Consider the following 15886-nt stretch of genomic DNA (forward strand, 5'->3'; position numbering starts at 1 on the left):
ACAGCCATGTCATTGATCAAATCATTGGCCCTTTCATTTACAATGATGTAGTATATGGTTGTTAAACTGCCCCCACAAACACGAATTGCACTCCGCTTAGCATCCCCTTTGGAGTGGCCATTTAGCATTATCAATTGATATTTCAAAATCAAATTACTCCATGGTTTGGCAAATTTATTAGAGACTCCATTTTCAATTGGCCCAGAACCTCGCTCCTCGGCTTTATTAACATCAGGGAGAACTATCTTTGTGTTGAAATCTCCAGCTATTATAATAGGCAGCTCCACTTCACATTCTTTATTAATATTCGACATTCTCTCCACATTTGCTTTATTGTGAGTTCCGTTGCGAGGATTATATATATTTATTAGTATTAGGCTCGGGCACTGGAAGATACCAATATTTCTCCATGTAAGAATAAGCACTCTATTACACTAAGTATAGATATAGAAGATGGACTTTTGTTCACCTGGCACTTATGTAACAGTGTGAAAACCCTAACGTGCACACGTTTTTCAGGATTACAAAATATTCACTGTAAATAAGGGCTTTATTTATGTACTCTTTGTCAAATTATACCATGCTCTGTGATGGTCACATCACTATCTCAAGATGTTTTGGAATTTTACAAACAGTAACTAAATAATGCCCAAATAGCTAGGTTTTAGGTGAACAACCAAGTTTTGAGAGCTTTCCGGAACGTATAATGAGAGGGTTTTGCTCTGAGAGAATTGGGTCCTGGATTGGGTCTGGCAACACTTTCTCATCTGAATTATCCTTTCTTAGGATAATACCTTTGAATTCTGAAAAAAATATGCAAGTTAGAATTGGCACAGTATTACATTGAGAATAGAGATAGTAAACAGACTTATGTTCAACGCAATAATCATAAGTACGTTGACTATGCCTGTTTAATGTAATAATGTCCAAACCGTACCTTTTTACTCACCATCCTCGGCTTCTCTCACTACATGCCCCTTGGTTACCTCTACATGTATGACAAGGTCACACAGCAGCCCTACTATCACCACATGCTGCACTCCCTCCTCACAAATGGGTTCACTCTGCCCAGAGGATTGATTGGTAGCTGTGATTTTTCTATGCAATCCAATGGCTTTCCACATACTCGGCATGAACAGAGAGTGAAATATAGCATGAAGCTCAACAGCTTAGCTTTGGCTGCCTAATAAATAATTATTGTATCAGAGAATCGCACACACATGCCAGGGAGCTGCTGAAATTCTGCTCAATATGATAGCATGCCAGCAGTGCTACTCAAGCCATGACTGCTCAAACTGCCAGTTGTGCTGCTCAACCATGCTAGCTGCATGTAACCTGGTGTACGTTACAAAACATGGTCAGTGAGCAGATGTTACAGACTGAGGCCTCTGGCATAACACAAAGGCCCACATATCTAACACACTGGTATACACCAATAAATCAAAGCAATACACAAGTGTGCACACATGTGAATGTACACACACATACACACACTCGTACGGACGCACACAGGCAAAAAACGGCATAAACTCGCAGGTTCACATCCCACAGGCAGGAACAGACCCAGGAATACAAATCTACACGCCAGACACATGTACACATGTACACATGTACTAATTAGACTCCTGCTCAATCACTTTATCTGGCAGCCACAGTGCTGGAGTCCATTGCGTTACAGTCCAGAGCCCACAGGTGGCATGGAAAAGTAGAGGAGGAAGAGCTTCTGCATCCCAGTACGTAGACACTTTAGAGAGAAGCAGGGCTTTAAGATGGGCTCCTGAGCCGCAACACTGCTGGGTCTCACCATGACTAGCCCCAACCATGCCGACCTCTCAGGCAGCCGTTTAGCCAAGCGATGCACGGTTACACGGCTGCCTGCAGGTGTCAGCATTTCAGATTCTGAATTTTGGAAATGCTGACACCTGAAGTCATTCGTTTAACTGAGCAGGGCTGACTCTTTATTCAGAAACAAGTGGAGGGCTGGGGTGGTCAGCCTCTCCTGTTGATTCTGAGCAAAGAGCTAACATGCAGTAGGAAGCCCATTAATCGTGCTTTGTTAAAGGGCTTGCACTGTGTGGTAGCACTTTACTCAGAAACAAAGGCAGAGGCTGGCCAACCCGGCCTTCCTCCTGTTTCAAAATAAAGAGATATTACGCAGCAGGCAGCCGATTGCATTTAAGGAGCTGTGCGGTTAAAGGGTGGCCTGGAAGGGTCAGCGACCACCGCCGACATTTCTTTAACCACGGCTCCTTGAATGCAAGGGCTGGAGGGGCTCGTGTTGGGAGGGCATGACCTAAGCACTCGTACTTAGGTCACACTCCCTTACGAGAGCCCCCCTCCAGAGGCACCAGCAAGGGGTGGCCCCGGCCACCCTTATAAAAATGCTGGCCCTCCCACCGGCCCGCATGCCGGTTATGTGTTTGTTTTTTTTGTGCCACCCCAAGATATCCAGTGACCTCATCAGGGCACCACTATGAAAAATGTCTGGGGGAGCCACTGTCCCCTCCCCCTCAATTTACCACCACACTTAAAGCATTGGGGAGACGGGTGAAAAAATGTGTCACACTCTTCTCTTAAAAGAGAATGAGCAACCACACAACACTGCATTCCCATCACCCATAGTGCTGATTCAAAACAGCAGACCACATCAACATCCATAGCTATGCCGGTTTCCCGGGTGGCCAGTATGACGCGGCCAGTATGACGTTTCAAAAGAGACCTCATTGTGGTGCTGCTGTCGTTCAACGTGTCTGTTTTAGCCACAGTCGGGAACGTGGGCTGATGCTCCTGCTCTTTGAAGAAAGAAGTATTGCTTGAATAAGGGACAGCCTGTCTACCACTGTTCAGACTTCACGGCTGAATATGCCATTTTTGCAAATACCCCAGGGTGTCACTGTCTCCTCCTGCACACAGCTCAGGAGCAAAAGAGCCACACATAATCAGATGCATTTTGAAAAGAGGTTTAATTGCTGTTGCTAATTATACAGGATTTTGGAATGCTTAAGTAGCCGAACAAAGTGTCTTATTTTAAATCCTAATTATTCCCATGTCGCCTCCCTAGAGCGTTGTACTAAAGTCTGGCATTATGTCTTCACTTTTCTGTGAAGGCGTGACCTCACGGCAAACTCCACAGCAGGCAGCCTGGAAGTAAAGCAAAGATGGCGGTCTGCCAGGGGGAGATTGCTGTGCCATTACCCTGCAGAAAGGGTCGGCTTCCTAAAAAAGCAACAAACACATATAGGTCAGACGGGTTACTTCCAGTTGACCAGGCTGCCTGACTGTGTTCCACTTTTGCATTGGTCTATGTGGTTTAATTTCTCTGCATTTCGCTACTGGCCATCGATTTTATTCACGGACGCAGAAGGGTCGCTGGGAACAGCTTGGAAACGCAACGGCCCAACACAGATGATACTGGTGCAGCCTGTCGGCCTGTGCCGTAGCCGCTAAATGACTCCACACACCTCCTGACACGTGTGCCAAGAAGTGTTTACCTGCTCCAATCAAACTAGATCTTGTCCAGCAACCCTAAATGCGGCTGCACTCCTGCTGGGGCACATGGTGAGAAGAGCACTCCTGCTCCCAGAGGCGTAGCTGGGGGGGTGAGGCTGAGGGGGCTATAGCCCCGGGTCCTTTTGTTGTAGCCCCGGGTGGAAACTCAGGGGCTACAGCCAAAAGGCTAGCTATCCCGAGTCTAGACAGTCCCGACATTAGCATAGCCCCGGATCATTTCCAGACCTAGCAACACCTCTGCCTGCTCCAATCACAAAATTTACTCTTTTTTAGTAGTTCAAAAAGCTGGTTGATTCATATCATTTGTGCAGTGCGTCAAAAGGCCTGGCTGGGCTGTCTCTAGGAACTGACCGTCCATCCCGATTTCATAGATAGAGAGTAGGCAGGGAAAAGTCAACGGCTAGTGTTTGAGTGCTTGGCTTAGGTTAATAGACAGAAAGCGTTCCTTGAGATGTTTTGAAGGTTCGAGGTTTAGGGGAAAGTGTTTGTAACTCTGGTTGGCCTGGAAAAAAATAGTTGATTTCAGCCTATAGACACAAACCTGCCTGTTGTGGTGGTGGTGGTCTACGGGTTTGTTAGAGTATATTCAGTTTCCCCAGGGGATAGATACACTTGAAGATTTCCAAAAGGTTAACACTCTTAAAGGCAGGGACGTCATTTCACCAAAATGCCAGGGGTAGCGGAGGTGCCATCACATGGCACTTGACCTCTGAAGACATCACAGGAAATGATGTCATTCGACCCCACCCCATACAATAATGGACCGCCATTTGTATCGTTAATATCAGTGTGCATAGGGCCATATTACCAAATTACTGTGAATGCAAGCAGACATCCAAAGCCAAATCATAATGGTAAGCCCTTTATATAGAACAAATATACATAGGTATATATCACACAACCAGTGTTGGTACTCCTTTATCGACCTCCGAAGGATGAAAGGCTGTTTGCCTTGCCGGGATTCGAATCTGCAACCTGTGGATCACAAACACATGGCAGCAGCGAGCGCTCAACCCACTGAGCTATAGTAAAATGAGCAATTACATGTCTGAATGTTCTCAAAGTCAGAAAGCAAATTACACTCTGTAGTGAATATCATTAAACTGGTAACTGAGATTTGACAGCAGGCCAGTTCATCTGCAGGTCTAGTGCAAAGTTGGCCGCATGTCAAGCCTGCATGCATCTACGTTTCAGGCTTCAGAGGTTGGCAAAATAGGGAAAGCAGCGCACTCACACGACATCACTAACTCTGGGCGCTTGTTACCTCATACATGCAAACAGCATGCCAAGGAGATATGAAAGATATACACATTAGAATAAAGCATTAATTGTGGCACAATGATATCTGCTTGATGTGCTATGGTCAAATATTTCTACATTGTAAACAAGCTTTTAGGCACAAGGATTTTATCAAGTGATCGAGGACGCCAAGATGGAATGTCGTGTGATGATCGTAACAGAAACAACGGCAGAAAAAAATATGCCATAACTGCAACTTGCGAAAAGCAAAATACATAGTCCAAAATAGATGCTTATTCTACTCTAAATGATTTTTGGAAGTTTATGTCTGCATTGTGAATCTGTGGTGTTTAAATACAGACTAAATAAGTGACTCATCCCCCTGAAGTGTGCCTAAAATAAACCTTTAGGGCCCGATTCATGGAATTATTTGCAGGGAAAATAGGGTACTAGCGCCAAAATGTGCACACATCCGCGTTCGTCGATTCATGGAATCGAATGCGCAGTACTTTTCCAGGACTTGATTGGAGTTTGCGCAAGCTCGGCACGTCTCTGCGAGCCGTCAAGACACCATGCAGACCTTGGGCGAGGGCTGCACAGATGGCGGAGTAGGGGGCTGAACATGGAAAATGGGGAAGAACATGCAAAGAAGTGGGCATTACAAGGGATGGGTCGCAGGCAGTCCCTCACACCCCGCAATTGTGCAGCATGCGACGTATTCATGGAGTCGATCATGCAACCTCTCGGCAGGGAATTGGCCACGCAAGTCCTTCATACTATCCACTGCCCAAAGGCAGGCAAAAGTACATTTGCGGATAGGATTCGCAGTGCGGAGGTGGGTTTGCAAGTCGGATTTATGGGTGCATGTACGCAAACGGGGTTCTGATCTTACTTAGGGATGCGCGTAAGCAGTGTAGCGGGTGCAGGAACTGTTTACGGGGGTTTGCACGCAGATTGTTCGAGTTTAGACTGAGTTACGATTTTTTATATGCATGGTGTCTGGGTGCTGCCAACAGTTATCGGGGACCATGCGCAGAGTCCCCGAGAAGCAGGCCTGCTTGTGTGAGACCCTATGCACTGTTTGACGTGTGTGTGTATTCACACCTGTGGGAGCATGCAAAGGTAGCTGTTCTGGCAGTTTATGCTTTGCGGGTGGGCGTGTCAAGGGCGTTCTGGCTGTGACTTTTCCCAGTGAATTTCATGAATACGCGGGCATGCATTTTTTCTTCTGTGCACAGGCTCGTGCAGTGTTCTTCTCAGCGCGTGGCCCTTGCAGGATTTCTGTGCACATTACATGAATCGGGCCCTTCATGAGTCTAGCAATTTTTACAAATTATTGTTAAGTGTTGAGCCCCTTGTTTTATAATGAGAGCCATTCCAGAAACTCGGGAGCTTCCATTAAATATTGTTTTTTTTTTTTTAAAATCTATTTTTTTCTTTTTTGAGGTGTAGCAAGGGAGACCTCGGGGTCTGTCGACCCCCAAATAACCTCCCCGTTTAAGGGCAAAGAACACTACCTTGATATTTCCATACTCTTTTTCAAGAAAAAGCAAAAGTAATTTCGAAATATATATACTGATTCTGTAGCCCACCTGATGTTTTGGACTTCAAATTGTCAGTGGTAAAGGATCTTGGGATTGTAGCCCAAAACATCTGGGGGACCACATAAGTAACCATGTAACTATCCCTTATATCTAGGGAAGATTTTGGAGCAAGCAGTCATTTAACTACAAGCTCTGGAAGAACTTCTAAAAAACTGGTGCGTGGTTAATTTCTGGGTAAATCTCGCGATGGGTTTCTGGCTCTCTCACAATGATCCTTTTTTCAATTGGGCTGCTCGAACCTTGGGTCTAATCTTGGGCGCTTTTCAGTTTTGGTCAGGCAGGCAGAGACATCTTGGACTGATTCATCAAGTTGGTTTGAGTTTGGTTAGCAAGTCAGAGCCCTTGACACTCCTGAAGGGGGTTTGACTCTATATAAAAGACCCTGCCTACTGCCTGTCCTTTGTGGGGTTTCCTTGGCTGCGAGAGAAGGTGTACAAAGAACAAGCTCACACTTGGAGGGTGTTGGTGGGGTTTTCAATCTGCTTTGAATAGAGCTTTGAGGAGTTTTGGTGTCAGTGTTTTTTTTGTCTAGTTTGTTGGTCTCTGGAAGGTATTTGTCATTCATTTGTGTGCTCCTTTGTCTTAGCATTTGTTGAGTGTGTTGTTAGTATGTTAAGGGTACAGTGAGCTAAAACTTGGTTGTAGACCCTCCTGAGTGGAAGAGATTCCATATAACAGGGTATTTGACCCATGTTCATCTGGTTAGAGGGGCTGCCACACTCCTTTGTAATGTGTGTTAGTTTGGATATATGTGATATAATCGAAGCAGAAAAGTCTGCCATAGAATTTTTCGAAGTGGAAAACTTTGCATAATCAAAATAACGGATCCTGCTCCCTCGCTACCAGAGACCCCCACTCCCAACTTAACTTGCTTGTTGCCACTTACCTTCTCTCCCGTCCGGTCCGCCTGTCGACCTTCCCCCTGCGACGTATGTCTCCTACCCTTAAAATGGGTAGTGATTGCAGTTGCAGTGTCCTTTCCATTTTTTTAAAAAACTTTATTGTTCCTCTCGGCACTACTTCCTTAGAATGTGGGTGACACCTGCACACCCCCCAAATCCCACTATAACAAACATGTGGAGTGGGTGACACCCCTGCAACCCCCATTTGATATAGTTGGATTCAGTATTTGTTTCTATGTCGAAGGCGCATTTTTTGTGCATTCAGCATTTTGCCTTCAACATTTTTGGCCAATTCGATTTGTTTGCCATATATCAAAAAGGAAAATATATGTTGCCTTTCTTCTGTCCTCTTCCTTTATTTTCTTTCCTCTAATAAACATTCCCTTAATACCCTCAAAAAACATAAAAACACACAAACATAGTCTACCCTATCCCAGATTACTTCTGTGTGTTTGCTACTGTTGTCACATCATATCCCCACTTGCTAATGTGTTGGTTGTGTTGGCTTGTCCTGTAGTGTTTTTTGTCTAGCAGAGGGCTTACTTGTTCTCATTCTTGGATCTCAGTTTTGGCTTCTCTGGCGTTTTTAGCTTCTCTCAGATTGCTCAGTTTGTTGGCCAGTCCTCTGAGTTTCTTGGCAGACTAATTCATGATGTGGTGGGAGGAGAAGAGAAGGTGTAGCTGGATTTCCTGTTGCAGGAGAAGGATGAATTCCCCTGATTGATGAGGAGCAGAAGGACCTCAGGCTGTTGACTGGTACTAGTTCACAGACCTGGACATTCATCATTGCCTTTTTCTGATTCCACAGGGAATTCTGAGGCATCAGGGAAAGCCTCAGGAGAAGGGCTGGGAGAGGAATCAAGGCTGGGTCATTGCAAGAGGAAAATGAGGCAGGGACTTTGGTGGAGGCTCCCACGGAGGCTGTGGACGTGGGTACCCTTATAGAGGGCCCCAAATGAGGTAGGGTCAGTGGAGAAGCATGAGGTCATGTTACTTATGTGGAAGGAGGTGAAAACTGCAGCAAGCACCCTGGAGGACGAGTATGGGATGTCACCTGTCTGTCTGGTTGTCAATGAGGAGGTCATGGTTTCCACCTAGCAAGGGGAGGGTGCTGAAAAGGAGGACGATATCCATCAGGAGGAGTCTCAAGGGCAGGATAAGATTAGGGAGGTTATGCAGCAGGTAGTGGACTTACCTGAAGGGGATAAAAAGGAGACATAGAAGGTAGTTGAGGAGGAGCCTCGACCTGCACCTGCCTTTGTGCATGGGGCAAGGCAGGCATAGATGGAAGGTGGAGTTCCAGATAACAACAAACTATAACCCTGCACAAAGCCCAAATGGTTCTAGGTGTGAAGGTATTTTGCCATGCCAAACAGGAATACTGTCAGGAGAGGAAGAGAATGAGGTCTTCTGCTGTGTGGGGGGCTGTGGGAAGAAGGCGAGGCATGGGCAGGAAGGGAAGGCCCTAGGGATGTCAGCCATGAGAAATCATGTTTGCCAGCGGCATACAGAAATGTAATGGAACAAATGAGTCCCGTCTCCCCTGCATACACAAATATCCCAGATGCTACCAGCCCAGCTGCTTTTGTGGTGACAAAATAGGTCTTAATATGTCCAGGGCTAGGGTGCAGCATAGTGCCAAAACCCTTGCTCCCTCTGCTCCCGGCCAGTTGGTGCCAGTGGCACTGGTAGCAGCACACCTCTGACAGTGCCCACATTTTGGCAGAACCCTCTGGACTATGTAATGAGGCAAGCTTCTCGTAACTGTTACCTGCATTGCATAGCGCATGTAGGGTGGGAGGATCTAGAATATTCCTCTAGGTCCCTGTTCATTTTGGAAGGAATTAGGCTTTCAAGGCCGAGGGATTGGCCTCAAGGAAAATCCCTTCATAGAAGATTGGTAGCAGTATGTGTGAGATCATGAAACCTTTAGTGGGAGGCAACACTCTATGGGACAGATAGAGAACATTAGTTCCTGTGATGTCATCAGGGGGGTCAAGTGTTGTGTAATGCAACTTCTGCTACCCCTGGCATTATGGTGAAATGATGTCCCTGAGACCAGCATTCTCAGATATGTTGGGGATCATGTGCGGAAGTCCTAGGCCTCTCTACGATTTCAAGTGAGGCGATTGTAGAGGAAGATGTTGTCAAGGAACTGGAGAATGAAGGGGGGACCGGTACCCTGCAAAAGCTGGATTGTAGTGGAAATATAGTGGATTTTGGTATTAACATCACGTATGCAGTAAGACTCCCATTTTAGAAGTTTGATGCTATTTTGAAATTGAGACCTAGTGCCACAGCTAGTAAGTCTCTTGTTTGCAGCCCTGGCAGCCTTGCAGAAGGTCTATTCAATCGAAGATACACAGTTCTCCATTGTCATTATGTCACATATCATTAGTGCATGTAACCTAGAAGGAATGTGCCCTGCAAGGCTAAGAGAGGGCCGCAGTCGATTTTTGAAGTGCTATCCCATGGGAAGGAGGGCGAGGGCTTCAGGCCTTCGCTCTCCCAGTTTCTAAGTTATAGTGGCCCCGGAGCCCCAAGCCCCAGACACCCACATGTGAATGCACTGACCAGCTCAAGACCCATGGCCATAAACTTGTAAAGTGGCTGATCGATCAGGAAGATCAGAGAGCAGTGACAGGCTGCCCCCACCGTCGGTTCATGTGATTTGTGCTGCGAGGTGCCAGGGGAGAGGGTAACCAATTTAAGCTGCGGGTGGGAAAGTTGTGGAGGTGCCAACGTGTCTGGGATTGGAGCAGGGGTTCACATAGTTCGGAAGAATTTATCAAAACCTCAAAAGTATCCGCCTTGCTCTTGTCCCTGGTATCAGGTGCACTGTAGTGCTATGAAAATAACAAATTGTTTAACTAACTTGCCAATTAGATCCTTTGTACCCGATCACGGAAGAGGAAGCTCCCCACGTGGAAGAAGATGGAGAGAAGATGCTGGGACCAATCGCCTGGCATCCCGTATCGTGCAGGCTATATGTGTATATGGGCGCACCAACCAGCTCCCTGGATTTGTAACCTATGTGATTAACATCATTTATGACGCTGTGTATTTTTATATCCTACTGTTAATGCTGTTTTCGCCAGAGCGCACCGTGGAAGCAGAGTTCTTTGCTGACAGGTACTTGTATATTTGTGAGATTAAATCTTTTTCTCCTAGCAAGAGGTGTGCTGGGCCTTTTTCCATAGTGGGATGTATTTTTTCAGGTGTGAGGGTTTACACTACAAATTGATGCTGTTGGCGTGGTCTTTTCTTGACATGATGAGAGAAATGACGGTGAGTGTTCTGTGTGGAAAGGTAGTATCCGCTCGATTGCGTGTAGGTGGAAGAAGCACTTCTTTACTACTGCTTTGACTTGCGGTTTGAGCGTTAAGTCGTTGTCCAATAATATTCCAAGGTTTTTACAGTCCTTATTTTGCAGCAGTAACTCTGCTGATGACCGCAAGGCTCACCTTACTTTAGAAATATTAACTTAGTTATTCTGTATGAAATGTGATTTACTGTTGGTTTTGTTTTTGATGTATGACCTATTTATTCTTGTATATACATTTGTCTCCGTCATTTATTCACATGATTCTAGTATAAATGTTTTAATATACATGACTATGTTTCATATATTGTTTCATGTCATTCACCTAATAACGTTGTTTGTCATGTTGAAGGTCCAGTGACAAAGATATCTCTGGCAGAGGGGCAGCCCTTGTTGAAAGAAATCTTTCAGGGAAATGTCTTGGCTACTTCTTGAATGCAAAGACATATGTTCTGCTGTTTCCATGTATGCTTCTAAAATAAGATCAATCATAATTCAATCAGTAGCAGTAGATGTGAACCGCATACCGAACATTCCGATTGGCTCAGATAAAGTCAATAATGATTCTATGTCTTTTCATCGAAAAGGATTAATTTAAATATTTTTCCATCCCCGTTTAGGACCCTTAAAAACCCACACAATCGCTGAACATTTTTTTGTTAGAAAATATTCGATTGAAAATGTTTAGATTAAACATTTTTGGATGAAAAGACTGGATATCGTCAATAATGACTTGTATGTGTTCATAAGATAGTATTTGTTTTGGATGGCCGTGTGACAGAAACTGCCATACTCAGCCTGGCAGATAATCACTTACGGTATATGGAACCTGGGCACATGGCACAGACAGATTTGCCCTTGTGACATGGGGGGCTTTTCCTGACAGATATTGAGCCAACCACTTAACAGTGAGTGTCCTCTTTACTACACAACTGAACTCAGTGGTGGCTATTGGTTTGCATATGTCATCTGTTTTCTCTTGGCTGGCTTCATTAGTCAGGTGTATGACTCAAGTTGTTCAACGCATGCGTCAGAGGGCATCAATTTGTACGTTCACTTTCAAGTTTAAGTTTGTATCAGCGCCTAGTTGCCTATGGTCTTTGCGTGCTTTATAAATAAATAAATAAGTAGCAGACATGATCTGAAGTCCCACGAATACGCAAAGGAATCACAGATTTATGTGTATATTTCAGTGGTTACACTGAGGCCAAATTCTTGCCTCGGTCATTATTGTGAACATTATTAAATGTTGGAAAGTAAATGGTAACAATCCTGATATTGCAACATTTTCGATCACTGAATCTGAGATTGGGTTAGATTTTGCCAAAGAAACTATTAGTAAAGGAGTGCAAAAGTCACCCTGTAGCCAAAGTGTACAGCGGTGGGGTATTATTTAACCAGAGTCAAAGTACGCAATCTACTTTTGCAGGTGATTTGCAAAATTCAGGATCTTCTTTTCAGAGTACTCCAAATGAATGCCCACTCTGGTAAACCATGAATTTGGAATGATCTCAGTACGTTTGGTTTACTCAAAATCACTAGTGCAGAATGTGGCTACATTTACCATTCAGAGAACATGCTGCTCTGCTCAAGCTACATTTATAGCTCAAGCGCCCAGGCAAGATTATCGTACCTCCACAGTACCATATCCTTGTAGACTGAGCGAGCGGTCATTATTGCATGATAATAACCTCACCTCGTGCCATCGTTTCGGGGATGGTCCTTGTCCCAAGCAATAATGCCTCCTCCCAAACTCTATAAGACTTCTAGCACAAAGTGGAACAGGCAAAATAGGTTTTGGAGTTGTGTTGGTGAAATAAAACATGTTAGATTAGTAGCTACTAAAGAGCACAAAATGTGTTAGAAAATAAAATGTGTGTTTTATTTTGAAAAATGTAACTACTTTGTAAGCATTTAAATGTGTACATTTGTTTGAACTGAACAGTATTATCTTGAGCTTGCATTACAAGCAATGTGAAAGAATTGTTCTTTGCAAAATTGAAAACATTGTTCCAAGTTTCAACATTCATTTTGCCTGTCACATTGAAGCAGCAGTGAAAAGATATTCTGCAAGAGAAGCAATGTCTTGTTGAAATATATATTGCTGGGAAATTGCATTGATGTTTCTTGAATACAGAGAAATGCTTTCTGTTGTTTCCCTTGCTGATTTTAAAGCCAGAATGTCTGGAAAGCAGTCAATAATAATAGATTTTGGGCCTCATTACACGGTAGGCGGTGAGCCATGGCGCTATTAGCGCCATGGCTCATGCCGGTAAAATACCGGCACCGCCTTGGCGGAAAGGGGATTTACCGCCCCATTCCAAGGTTGGAGGGGCGGTAAATCCCCCTTCCGCCATTGCCCTTCCCCATTCCCATTTCTGCCCCATAGGGCTCTATGGGAATGGGGAAGGCGCTAATTACGGCACCGCAATTTTGGAGTGCCGTAATTAGCTCCGAGGTCCCTAAGCGGGTTGGATTTTAACGCCTGCAAAAAGCAGGCGTTAAATCCCCCAACCCACAAAGGGACCTCGTAGTAAGGCGGTAGGGATTTACCGGTACCGGTATTTTACCGGTACCGGTAAATCCCTACCGCCATCCGTGTAATGAGGCCCATTGTCTGCATTCTGAACATTCTGATTGGCTGAGAGAGAAGGTCAATAATGACCTCCATGTACTAATTAACCAATAACACCTACATGTGGGGCATTATAGGGTCAATCGCTCAGGCCTTAACATGAACCCCGGCACATTACCAGACCCGATAATACACTGCATCGAGGGTTTTATTGCTATTAGCTTACTGGAGTGCTAATAGTTTATTTTTAATTTGCAAATTGACACAGTGGACAATTCTCAACTTTAAAAAATTACAAAACAAGATGGCCGCAAAAAGGTTAAGGGAGAATGGAACTACAGGTAGCCCCTTCTTCCTTTCCATGGTGACCAGTGCCGGGGCAGGCAGGCGCTGGAAACCCGAGTTTTCCAGGCACCAGCCAGGGAAGAGGCAGCTGCAGGTAAATGGGGCAGGTTTTGGGGTGAGGGGAAGTGTGTGGGCGTGAGGTGGTGCATGAGACATTCATGACACTGATTTCTTCCATCTTGTCGGTCTGTCATTTTACTTTCATGTTTTATCATTTTGATCATGGTGAAATGATCAGATATGTTTTGTAACACATTTGCAGGCTTCCTTCAAGGATAAAGCATAAGCGAACAAAGAGAACCTTAAGTAGAACCTTGTTCCAATGAGCTTGTGCTATTCTAATGAGACTGTGGACTCTTCTTTCCAACAGAGTGCAGAGTTATGAAACCGAACCCCCCAACAGCTAAACCAGCTCCCCCAGGGCAGAAGTCTTTTGCCAAGAGCCCGGCACCAGTGCGACGCAGCAAGTCTCCAGCTGACTCAGGTACACGCTTGGATGGTGTATGGGGTTTGGGTATTGCCAGTATATGCCACCTTCGTCCTCACCTAATAGAAAATCTATTAAAGTCTGCAACAGGGACAATCTCTCAAGAACGTGTCTTTAACCTAGGTAGATAGGTAATATACAGCACTGGAAAAGTCCCTCAAACTCCATGGTTTCATGTACATATTATGACAATATTGCCATAATACGAACTGTGAGCACATGACCAAAACACAACCATCGGTGACCGATCAGCATTTCCTGCCCCCCCAACCTTGCTGCAATTCTTATTTCTTGTTTGAAAATGTACTCGCGTTGGTTTGAACTAGGTAGAGGAACAGGGCAGGGATGCCCTCTCTCAGCGATTCTCTTTGCCCTCTCTGTAGAGCCCCTAGCCCAGAACCTAAGAGAGGACCCTCAGGTCAAAGGACTCAAACTGTGGCCCGCGGAGTAAATTAGGCTGCCTCCAGAGTTTCGGATGACTTTGATATCAGCCTTTCCTCCATTCCACTTGGAAAGGACCAATCAGAAAGCTGCAGCCACCCCCTGCCCTCTAGCAACCTTAAATCCGGCACCAACTCACTCCGTCCAAACCATTGCCTCTTCTGAACAAACCTGATGGTCACTCATTCGGGTGCCTTGAGGCAAGGGGGCAATAATCAATGGCAACATCTTCTAGACAAATACCATGTGGTCCTGTTAGGACATGGATATGAGCAAAGACCAGAACTTCTCCTCGTCACCCGTAATGCCATCCATCACAATGAACATCACGCCACATAACCCTCAAACACCCTGCAAGCAGACACCAGCAGCCCTAACAGCTGCGCACACATCCCACTCACCCACATCTAAAGAAAACAAGCTCCCTCATTAGCATGAGGACACACTCTACAATACTCCATCTGACGCACAACACTGAATGCAACACCTTACACTGCTTCAATTCCCTCTGCATTACAGAGGCACAGCTTGCCATGACAGTTTACCATAATGTCCTCACCCCATTGGTTGTAGCATGCAACGGACACTCCTTCTAGACTATCCCCTTCGACACACTAAAGCAAGACGCCATTATGTAGTCCCTTCTCCCTAATTCCTTGGTGGCCATTTGTTTTGCTTTTTTTTCTCGAGTTGAGAAACATTGCAATTAATACCAGGTACAACATACTAATGGCAATATGACCATCCGAGGGGGGGTATTACTGGTCGAGTAATGCCCCTGGTGCTCCATTAAAGGGCTCGCTTCACTCAGTTGCTAACTATGGCCCGGGGGCTTTACCCGACTTGTAATGTCCCCCTCCTCGCGTCAAATTGCCTCATTAACGTCACGCCCCCAACGAATATGAGCTCCCTTGTGTTCTACAAAGTCAGTGCATTTTTTTTTATCACCTTTATAAGATAATTCCATCATTCTGGTCGTAAGAGTTTTAAACTGAGGCATAGATAACAGTGCCAGTATAATAGACATTATGGAGTCTAATATTTCCCTGATGCAGAAATATGTAGAACAAATACATATTTAAACTTTTAGGAAGTTTTCCCTGGTGCAATGTCTCCTGTGAAAATCACACTGCACTGGTGCAAGAGTTATTTCTTGCAAACTCAGGGTCAGTTATTGAGCAAGAAAGTTCTAGGGTACCACTAGTAGGGGCTCATCTGCGGACGACACACTGGCCCTACACCCGCACATATATCCCCATCATGAAGAGAGGACAAGAGAGGACTGGACGGGAAGAAGCCCCAATGACATGACTTGCCACCTGAAGTAGCATCACAACTTTCCCTGGCGCAGGTACATATCTGAGCCCCCCCTCGATTGCTAAAATAACAGGTCTTACTATTATCTGTCTCATGGGGCTTATTTCATTGATGTCACGTAGGTAAGGGGGCTGAGTGAGGCCT

The 15886-nt window shown here is 45.1% G+C and overlaps 1 protein-coding gene across 11 annotated transcripts in view; it reads left to right on the forward strand.

Moving 5' to 3' along the window:
• Positions 1-15886, forward strand: part of DCX (doublecortin) — a 419812-nt gene that overhangs the window by 271102 nt on the left and 132824 nt on the right. For all 11 annotated transcript variants that reach the window (XM_069612602.1, XM_069612600.1, XM_069612606.1 and 8 more), the window contains exon 5: positions 13868-13981. In XM_069612602.1, coding sequence (XP_069468703.1) covers positions 13868-13981 — 114 coding nt within the window. The remainder of the gene's footprint in view (positions 1-13867; positions 13982-15886) is intronic.

This window comes from Ambystoma mexicanum, chromosome 5p, assembly GCF_040938575.1.
Source record: "Ambystoma mexicanum isolate Mex_15411 chromosome 5p, UKY_AmexF1_1, whole genome shotgun sequence".
Lineage (NCBI taxonomy): Eukaryota > Metazoa > Chordata > Amphibia > Caudata > Ambystomatidae > Ambystoma > Ambystoma mexicanum.